Below are 10,938 nucleotides of genomic sequence, written 5' to 3'. Positions count from 1 at the left end.
AGCCTTCAGCAGGCCCTCGGTGGCTCTTGCCTCCTCAGGCCTGAGGTGCCAGCCTGCTCCCCTGCCAAGGGCATCCTCAGAATTAAGCTGTGGGGCGCTGGCGTATGTGTGCCAGCTGCCTCTGCCAAGTGCCATGCCTGTGAGATCAGGGTGCCGCCTTGAAATGAGGGCTTCATTGAAGGTGCCCACAGCCAAAAGCGGCAGAGCAGGAGTGAGCTTGCCTGGGTGTGGACGTGCGCGGCTACCATGGCAGAGGCTTCGAGTCCTCCTCTGGCCGAACCCATAGTGAGGAGGAAAAAAAGCATATCTATTGAGGAAAAAATTGACATCATAAGTGCTGTGGAGAGTGGCAAGAAAAAGGCAGACATCGCAGCCCAGTATGGCATAAAGAAGAATTCCTTGTCTTCAATTATGAAGAATAAAGAAAAGGTTTTGGAAGCCTTTGAATCCTTACAGTTTGATCCTAAAAGAAAAAGACTGAGAACTGCTTTATATGCTGATCTGGAGGAGGCTTTGATGAAGTGGTACAGGATTGCTCAGTGCTTGAATGTGCCGGTAAACGGTCCTATGTTGCGCCACAAGGCCAATGATTTTGCCCAGAAGCTCGGACATAATGATTTTAAATGCAGTAATGGCTGGCTTGATCGTTTCAAGTCAAGGTATGGTTTAGTTTTCAGAGCTCAGCCTGCAGAAGCAGCTGCTACTACTACTATGGATGCTCCAACTCTTTGGTACCAAAATGTTCTTCCTTATTATTTAAATGATTATCAGCCAAAAAATGTGTTTTATATCCAGGAGACTGGATTGTTGTATCAGATGTTACCGCATAGCACATTTGCATTTAAAGGAGAAACTTGTTCTGTAGGTAAACTAAGCAAAGAGAGAATAACGGTAGTGGTGTGTACAAATATGGACGGCTCCGAGAAGCTTCCTTTGCTTGTTATAGGAAAAAACGCAAGTCCACGCTGTTTCAAAGATGTGCCATCGCTACCTGTGGATTATGAAGCAAATGATATGGCGTGGATGACTTCGGAAGTGTTTGAACAGTGGATGCATAAACTTGATGACAGATTTCAAGCACAGCAGCGACAGGTAGTTATTCTTGTTGATTCTCTCCCAGCTCACACGGAAGTAAAGAGCCTGAAGTCTGTCAAATTAGCGTTCTGTCCTCCAGGCTCTACTTCATGTATCGCTACGAAACAAGGGGTTATCAGAAGCCTGAAGGTTCAATACAGGCGCTCTCTTATCAAGAGATTTGTTGACTGCGTAGAAGGTAATAAAGAGTTTATGCTGACTCTTCTCGATGCAGTTGAGATGTTGCACGTGTGCTGGAGGAACGTAACACCAGAGACTATTGTAAAACATTTTAATGAAGCAGGATTCAGATTGGAAGCCAAGGCAGATGGTAACGACACAGAGGTCGAAAGTGATTTTGACTTGATCACACATGCACAGGCGGCTGGAGTGGAGTTTCCAGAAGGTTTATCTTTGGAGGGATATGCAGCTCTAGATGATGGCTTGGTAACTTGTGAAATGCTCACGAATGATGAAAGGATGTGTACCAAAGAAAGCACATCAAGTAAAGCTGGGGCATTTGTTGGTGATGAAGGTGAGGATGAAGGTGATCGATTTCAGGGAGCAGAACAGCCTTTACCATCAAAAAATGAGGCTTTGAGTGCTTTAGACACCCTTCGAAAGTTTTTCAGAAGTCAAGACATGAATGATTCTCTTCACGATTCCCTAGCTGACCTGGAGAATTTTATTCAACATGGAGCATGTGAATAAATATTTTAGCAAAGTGTGAAAGTATGTAATTGAAAAAATGGGATTCTATAAGTAAACTGTGATAGGCAGTTTAATAACAAATGCAGCTGCAGTGTTCTTTAGTGTGTCTTGCTCAGCTACCTACATGTACACAGTGAAGGAAATTTTAAATTATGAAAAAGGGCTGTGAATTGAAGTCTTCCACAAAATCAGGAGGAAAGAACACCAAATTTGGGGTGGAAAAAGGAAATAAGTTGAACGTCTAAAATAGCTACTGTAGGAAGTACAGTGGAGGCAAAAGCAATTCTCTGGGCAGTTGGGTGCATTCAGGATCACCTGGTGCCCACTTGGAATTCTTTCTTCAGGAGGAGATTAACACTTCACATCGGTAACTTCACCAGTGTCTTTGGTATTGTTGGCAGAGAACAGTAAATATTTATCAGCTTGGTGCTTCTGATGCTCAAACAAAAAAATTGGATAACACAGAATATACACGCTTAAGTTCTGCAAACTAAGGGTTTTAAAAATAACATTTCTGTGGTCATTTTGCAAGAATTCTGGCTATAGTTTATTCTTGCAGCAGATGATGAACAGCAGAAAGTTAGCAGCTTTGGATATGTTTTGTTTTCTTAAAGCTGCTCATGTGTCGCTACACACGAGTGGCATAATCGTTTATCCAAGAGTCTAAAGACAAACAAACCTTTACTTGGTGTTTGAAGAGGTCAAAAAGGAAGGTCATTTCTCCCATTCAGCCTTTTTAAGGTTTGAATTTGATGTACATCCTTCTTTGCAACTCTGTGTATTTCTAAGGTAAATACAGAAAAGAGTAAATCAGCTTATGCAGTATCTGCACTCAAAACCTTACTGAACTCTTGTTTTATTGACTGTACTTGCAGGCTTTGCTGTAGGATTCAGTGCATCAATGTGGTTTATTATTCTAGGCACCATTAACAGGGGTGCTGGTTGCATGAACGCAGGGTGAAGTTGAGTGAATCACAGTACATTTGCACGCTTCAAGTACGCCGTTCAAGCAGTGCAATCATACCAGAGCCAAAAGTCTCAGTTTATACGAGACCTACTGCTTGTGACCTTTTTCACAAGCTGCTTACATATTTTCCGTATCTACCAATTTTATTTTTTTTTCAAAAGTTAGAGGTAATAATTTTTCTATTTTAGAGCAAGAATAAAATATTTTATGGAAGCCCTTTAGGAAACCTGTGTAATAAAGAATCTGTTATGGTGCCTGTAATTAAACCATGAGAAACAGTCTCATGCTTACTTGACTCTTCAGTTTTCAATAAATAGTTTGGCTAAATCTTTGTGTGCTGTTCTTTCTGGTGAGGGACAGTTTATCCATTTCTAAAAGCATTTCAAAAAATGTCTCAGATTGTTGGAAAACAGTGAAAATATTGGGGGTGGGGGAGAGAAGAAAATGCCTATGGCTCAACTGTGTGGATGTTTCACTAGAACCCCTGCAAAAATAAAACCCCATGAGCTTCTGGTTTCTTATTACGCAATATAATGAATTCCATCCAAAGGATATTCTGATGAAATAAGATTTTTTTGGTTGAAATTCCAATAAATAAAGTCCCACACAGAGATTTAGAGGTTCTGTGAAAGAGGTACCCCTCTGTATTATCTCTGATAACTATTTATGTTGTTAAAATACGGACACAAAGGCTTTTAAATTCAGAAGCTGCGTCAAATAAATCAACATATTTTGCTTGCTTAAATACTTTAGAACAAGCTTATGAAAAGTACCTTTTATTTTGGCTAAGCTTATTTGAAGTTCATATAAATCCCACAGAGCCCTGTGGATAATTTGCTGATAGTGATCTTTTGATTTAAAATCTATGGTTTTCTCTGCAACAGCTTCTCCTGCTAAAGGCAAGTTTAGGAAAATGTTTCTATTATCCATAGAGTAAATGTGTATATTCATTAAGATTCAACTCCATGTGGACCTCATCAGCCTAGGATCCAGATAAGGAGACTCTCCGTTTCCTTCCAAGAGATTTCTGAGTGTGAAAGTGTTGGCTCTGAGTGAGAAAAACTTCTGTAAGTGAGCAGCAAATCTTGGTTAAACAAGATCTACTAGAAGTGCAATCTTTCCAAGATGAGGCTTAGAAAATCAGGAGATCAGAAAGAACGTTGTTAGCTGGTAATAAAGGAAATAAATTACTGAGTGCTGTCACTCTCCCTCATGAAAACAACAGGAAAGATTTATTAATGTGGCCTGGACTTTGAAGGTGAATTGTGGAACTTGCTTTAAAAAATGTACAACCCATCAAATTCCTGGATCTTTAGAGAATGTATGAGTTTTTCCAAGCCTCCTAGTTCATTCTGAGAAGCCAAGCTAAAAGGCACTCACTGAAACTGTTTTGTTTTGGGTTTTTTTTTTAGGTCAGACACTTTATAGCTTTCAAAATTATTTAGGATTCCAAATATTTCTTGTCACTTGGATTTTTGTGACGTTTATAGTCAAACATAAAATCCATTCTGAAGCTTGTCACTATTTCAGGTGGTGTATTTTTGTTCACGGGGCAATGCAGACTCCTCAGATCCGAAATGCTAGCAGTGAGGAAGGAAGGGGCACGCTATGTAAATATTGATTATCTCAGCCTGAGTACGCAGTTTGAGCTGCAGATTTTTTTACATTGTCTAGGTAAACCACCACAACACTGCCTTTTTCTGTCTGGGATGGTATCTGTGGAGAGAGAGGAAGAGTATTGCTGTAGACTGCACCGCATTTTGAAAGAAGAGCCTTTTCTACAAAAGGTTACTAAGGCTGTCATTTGCTTTAACACTTCAGATAGTAGTTTGGGCTACAATGTGCTTCTTCCTGTATGCTTTCCTGCATTATGCCACGGTTAGATAATAATTATGTGCTTTGGCATCAGTGAGGTCACGTTCAGTAACTCAAAGTGATTTCTGCAAGTGTGAAGTGAAAATACGAAGTTTTAAAAATGTGACTGTCTTCCAAACAAGGCCAAAATAGAATAAAAGAAAAAGGAAAATATGTCTGACATAATCAAAAGCATCCTCAGGGTCATTCCTGAGACAAACAATACGTCAAATTAAGCATGCTTTAAAAATAAGTCTGCATTTGAAAATTCTAGTAAATATTACACCCTTTCTGATTGTGTGTGTGTGTTACTGTTGTGTGCAGTCCTGGATAGCCTTCAGATCTATAAAACTACATCTCCTTTCAAAAAAGTTACTCGAAGGAAGGTTTCTCACCTCTAGTGGTAAAAGGAAATTACTTTACCAAGTTTTTGCACCCTTAGGCAAAAACAGAAGAGAGGAGGCAATCAGGGATTTCTAGGAAAGCAATCCCTACATGCTTGAATACCCCAGATTTCTGACATTTTGATAGTTAAGTAATCGAGGGACTAAATAAGTTGATGGTTTCTCATTATGTAAATCTTGAGTGATAGTCTCAAACACACAGAATCTTTAATGTTTTTAAATTTTAACTGCAATAGTATCGTAAGTGTCAATTAAATTATAACATTGAAGTATTAGTAAAAGACCTTCAAGATTTTTTTGGTGGTTGAGTTCATTGAAATGGCAGAGTGAATATTGGCCTACTCAACACTTAACTAAAACGTGCAGTGACCGGGCAACTGTGGCATGCAATGACAGCATTTCACATGATTTTCTTCCTTCAATATCAATGAAAGCTGCTGCTTCCTATTCCTGGGAGGCAGTTGTTAAAGGAGGACTTTGCAAAGTAGTTATTGGGAACTGGATGGCGCTGTTGCCAGAGAAGAGTTTTTATATTTAAGCAAGGACATATTTGTATCTAGATATTTTAATAGGCCTATTTTGAGGGTTCCTTCCTTGAAAGTCAGAAGCAAACCCAGTGAATTCAAAAGCAAACAAATCTAATTGAAATTTTTGTGATGTGATGAGTGAGAGCATACTTCTACCAATACATTCATTAACAACAGAGAAAGCTTTGCAACAGATGAAAAGAGAACAGTTTTACATCTGACGGCCTGTTTTTATACACATAGCTTTTATACGGGTAAAGCGGTTATCTATAGAAATGTGATTCTTTTTCACTGCTGTAACTGCGCTGTGGAATAACCACATCACTGTTTTATAGGATCAATAATTCAAGTGTGGCTTGTTGCCCTCCTTGCTGGTACGGTTACGCCATTTGAGACGTATTTTCTCTCTTACAACTGTAGCAGTTTAACTGCGTTGGTTTAGTTAAAACCACACAACTTCTGGGTTAAGGCAGAGTGAGAAAACCAGTAGTGTCTTGATAACAACCATTTTTAAAGTGCATTACTGTGTTTTACAATATTTCAGCAGAAAGCCACGTTCTTCCTAAGCTTTCCTGCCACCCTACCTCTGGTGCAACTTTCCAGCCTTGTGTGTGAATAGCACTGAGAGGAACAGGTCAATCCCCTCATGCACCCATAGCTACAATCCCTGTGAATTGTACACCGGTCGTTGGCCGTACCATCGGGGAGGTGAGCTCCAGAGCTGGTTTGCATCCTCCATGCCTGCCTTTGCGTTGTTTCATGTGCCTGTGCGAGCACTCGGTTACAATCCCAACTCATCTGTTGGGGTCTGATGGGCTGGTGCAACCTCACCCCAAAATCCAACAGAAACACCATTCATAATACATTGATCGGCCGCTTGAAAACTCTGTGCTAGTTTCCTCTTCCACCTTTTTTCATCCATTGCCATCTATTAATTTATATTCATTGGTATCCTGCTAATTTTAGTGTTAATATTAGAATCGTTGGCACAACCTTCTGGCAAGCTGCTTTTCTCCCTACTCTTCCCTGTTTCTAAGATTATCTTATGCAGGTGGTATTTTTGAATCCTCTCGTGTATCAGCTGGTATCACCGTCTTGGTACACAAGCTCATGATCTCAAGTCCTAATTTCTCCACTGCTGTATTTAGTGGCCTTCCCAAATCCTTGCTTCATTCAGCCAGGAACATTTAGAATGTTCATATTTCTTTTTCCTCTTTTATTTTTGTAGAGGAGGGGAGCAGTGCTTTTCCCAGCAGTCACCTGGGATGTCTGAGAGAATTGGTAATAAAACCCGCAATCTTTCTCTCCTTTCAGGTGTCTCCATTTTTCCCTTCTGTCAGAGGTCCCTTCTGATCTGTGCTTTTGAGATGCTCAATTTGACATTTAGTATCTTTGCCTAAACCATTCCCTTTTCTCTTTCATCTCTTGACTGTATCGCATTCATGCCACAGTCCACTTTTATATTTCCATTTCTAAATATCATACCCGTAACCTCAGCTCTTTGGAACTTTCTTCCCTCCTGTTTTACTGACCCCATCTAATGTTTAAACTACTTTTCGAGCTCTCTTTTCCTCCTTTCCATGATTTGATGTCCGTTTCTCTTCTCCAAAAACAAATATTTAACTCTTTTCAGAAACAACCAGTTTTTTACTTGCTATTTTACTTAGCATATCTTCATGATACCTGTAGATCAAAGATTATGCAATGATTCAAAGCATATTCTTTTCCCTAAATTTACCTCTTTGCATTTTGTTTTCTCCTATTCTTTATTCCCAGCACTTTTAAGTCTTTCCATTGTTTGAGCCTTTCGTTTGCACTCCTGATCACCAGCATGAATTTGATTTGATTTTTGATTGATTTCTTAAGTTTGTAAAAAAATAAACCCACAACCTAAACCTGCACAGAGAGGTCTTTTTTAATTTGAATTTACATATTTTGTCATTTATTTTCACTCTGATTTTTCCTATTTCAATAGTAGTTTGCGAGTTCTCAGATATCTATGCCCTGTTTGGCTTTGTAGGCAGCCCGTATGGCCTGCAATCTTGGAGAAAAGCAGGTAGGTCATGAAAATAAGGAGTCGAAAGGCAAGGTCCTGGTCCATTCAGATTCCCCTGCAGGAGATCGAGGAGAACTTGTAACTCAGGTTAAGCAGAACTTTTTATTCAAAGTCAATATTCAGCATCCTCTGAAAGTCTCCACATCCATACACAAATTAGCCACAGAAGTTGGTACAAAAGAGAACATCACAGGCTGTCTGAATTTAGGACGGCAAGAAATGGCCACCCATAGTTCAGCCCCTCTCCAAAATTAAGTGACACAAGCGTTTTCTCCCCAGAGCTAAGGAGACATGATCTATGTAAACCATGTGTCACTGCACTGCCAAGGGCTCATCTATGTTCAGTAAGCAAATAGAAATTTGCCAAGGCTAAAACAGCATTTTTGTGTAAGAGAGAGCACTATTTCTGCATAGTCAAGAAGTTGCAGGAAGAGTTAGATGAGCTTGAACATCAGCATAGCATTTCAGAAATGAAGGAGAGGCATTTTGTAGTACGGACTTGGGATCTCTGAGATAAAGAGATGTTTATTACATGCAGTTCCCAACAGCTACTGACCTGTTTTTGCAAAGCTGGCTTGATGGATATTGATTTTACAGCTCCGAGAAGATGTGGCAAAGAGCGTTACGTGTCCATTCAACGTGTGGTGCAAACAAACATCGCAATTCAAATTCTGGCAGAGACAGAGCCTCAGTTCCCTGTGAGAGCTGAGGGTGACCAGGCGCAGTGCATGTATGGGGAGCACGTGCAGGGGATGTTGGATGACTGTAAAGGACCATCCTATGCCCAATCAGAAGGGCTTTCACTACGTACCCCATTACCAACCCAATTTTTTTTCAAAAAGCAAAGAAAATCCTCTCACGAACTGAAAGAGATTTGAGATTTGACAATTTCTTCCCAGTCTGGCAATGTCGCCCTTCATACTCATGTAGCACGTAGAGGTTGGCAGCAGAAACCATAACTACAAAAAGTAAAGCTCAAGTAAACTCACAATGAGGCTTTTAGGTTTTCATGTCACATTCCTTTACTCAGCCCATATGGAGTTAGCAGCATTACTACAAGGGACCACCTGTACAATCCCCTAGATCAAACAGCAGTTTCAAAGATCTGTCAAAATCTAATTGAATGACAGCAATTTGCCCACTACTGCTAACAGGAAAGCATTTGGCAAACTTAATGCTTGGATGGTTAGAAACCATTCTGCGATTGTATCTTAAATATTCATGGTTAAATAGCAACAAAGAGGCTTTAGGAAAATAACAGTACTTGATAATTCCTTAACAATACCCACACCATTATGTGCAGCCAGCCTTAATGCACATGTGCAACTCCAAACCTGTATTCCCATTTAAATGCCAGTGTTGATCTGTCAAGGACTAATACTGGGATGGCAGATATCATCCTGGCCAATGAGATTATATGAAATTTACATTAATGTAAGCTTCCTAAGGGATTATTTAGAATGGGGATTAGGGAGCTTTATGAATTTAAAACTTCCTTTAGATTTCTTCATCCTTTCACCTCATTTCAAAGAGAGGAACCCAGTGGCAGCCTCACAGCGAGTAGCATGATCATTTTGAACATCCTTCTTTGTGAGGAGCTCTGCTAGTGTTTGCCAGTGTGTGAGTTTGCAAAAATTAGGAGGAAATGCTGCAACGGGTGGAAAACAGCCCTTACGCCCCAGCCTGCGGGAGGTGAAGCTGCTGCTCTGCCTCCCCAGTGGGTTGAGCCAGCCGCCTAAGTTGGATGCTGACTCCTCAGGCAAGGCGCATATTTGGGAGATTACATCTTCAGAAAGCAGAAATTCAGGTACTGGTTTGCTTTCTGTCATTCATCCTGCACTCTCCTTCCTGTCTGCCGTTCCAGCTCCTCGGAGATTAAAAATTCCCCGTCAGCCGCCTGCGTGATCTATCAGTCCCCAAGTTCAGAAACCCAAGATAATTCTGTTCCACCCACCCACCTGATTTACAGGCTTTAAATATAGCTCCTATATTTGGCAGGCATCTTTTTGCTTTTTTTGAGTACCAGATATTTGCATTCTCTAAAAACATTTCCAGCTCAAATGGGAAAAGACAGAGTTGAAGACCTCAAACGAACTCCACGCTCCCCTCTCCGTGTAGAGATGCAATTATAAGAATTTATACCAGGCAGAGATCTGCCCTTACTGACTTTCAAGGGGGTTGTAAACTCAGGCTATGTGTGGATTGACCTTTGCAGATGTGGTAGGAGACGTAAAACTTGCCAATTAAGTAGTCAAAATCAAAATGGATTAACAGAGGAATTATACATTTGCTTCCAGGAAGCCTCTGTTTCCTATAGGGTCACGTCTACAATTCTTTCCATCGTGGGTTTCATCACCAGCCATTAGCACTAACCTCTTTTACCTTGATGCAGCTGCTTGAAAGTAGATGAATGCCAATTCTCGCAGAATTTTAATATTGCTTACCTCGTACACAGGGTACATGTAAGTATAAAAATGGTACCTTCTGACAGCAGATCAGTTATCAGACAGAAGCATCTATAGCAGCCTGTCAAACCCAGGAACTTTTCGCTTCACACCACGCTTGGTGCACCTACACTTTGACAGGGAGGTGTGACTGTGGCATGGAGAGGTGCATAGAAACGGAGCCATAGGAGTCAAAGGATTTCGGTTTATATAGTGCTACTGGGAGATGTAATTGGGCTGCTAGCCCATAATAGACTATATTTCATTTCTCTTTACAGCAATAAAAAAAAAATCTAATAAAGGTTAAGCACCGACTTGCACTGCTGTCACAGACACCAGTCCAAACATGTATCTACCTGAAAATGAGCTACAGCACAACTAACCCAGCTTTTGAACAGAATTTCTCCCCATACCAGTCTCAAGCAGGAGGAAGGCGCTATGGATAGCTGCTTGTATTTTGGCAAACTCAGTGTTTCTAGGGTTTCCTAGATTAGACATTAGGAAGAAATTCTTCACTCTAAGAGTGGTGCAGCACTGGCATAATTTGTCCAGGGAAGCTGTGGATGCTCCCTCCCTGGCAGTGTTCAAGGCCAGGTTGGATGGGGCTTTGAGCAACCTGGTCTGGTGGGAGGTGTCCCTGCCCATGGCAGGGGGTGGACTGGATGAGCTATAATGTCCCTTCCAACCTAAACCATTCTATGAGTCTGTGATTATATAAATTCATGAGATTTCACTAAGTGACATTTTGATAAGCTCAGCACTTGCACAACTCAATAAAATTCTTAAGGTTTTACTAAGTGAAATATTACAACTTAAATATGAAGCCATTCTGTATATTCAGACAAATGAAGTGAATAAATGCATAACTTACTTTAACCATGTAATAAACAGACATAGTTTC

At 40.5% G+C, this 10,938-nt stretch overlaps 1 protein-coding gene across 1 annotated transcript; it reads left to right on the top strand.

Moving 5' to 3' along the window:
* Positions 1 to 246: 246 nt before the first annotated feature.
* On the top strand, positions 247 to 1,785 carry TIGD4 (tigger transposable element derived 4). The gene has a single exon (XM_010195062.1). It carries the CDS (start codon positions 247 to 249, stop codon positions 1,783 to 1,785), a length of 1,539 nt encoding a protein of 512 aa, XP_010193364.1.
* Positions 1,786 to 10,938: the final 9,153 nt, after the last annotated feature.

This window comes from Mesitornis unicolor, unplaced genomic scaffold (genome assembly GCF_000695765.1).
Source record: "Mesitornis unicolor isolate BGI_N332 unplaced genomic scaffold, ASM69576v1 scaffold51771, whole genome shotgun sequence".
NCBI classification, from domain to species: Eukaryota; Metazoa; Chordata; class Aves; order Mesitornithiformes; family Mesitornithidae; genus Mesitornis; species Mesitornis unicolor.
This window is presented reverse-complemented; position numbering and strand designations above follow the sequence as displayed.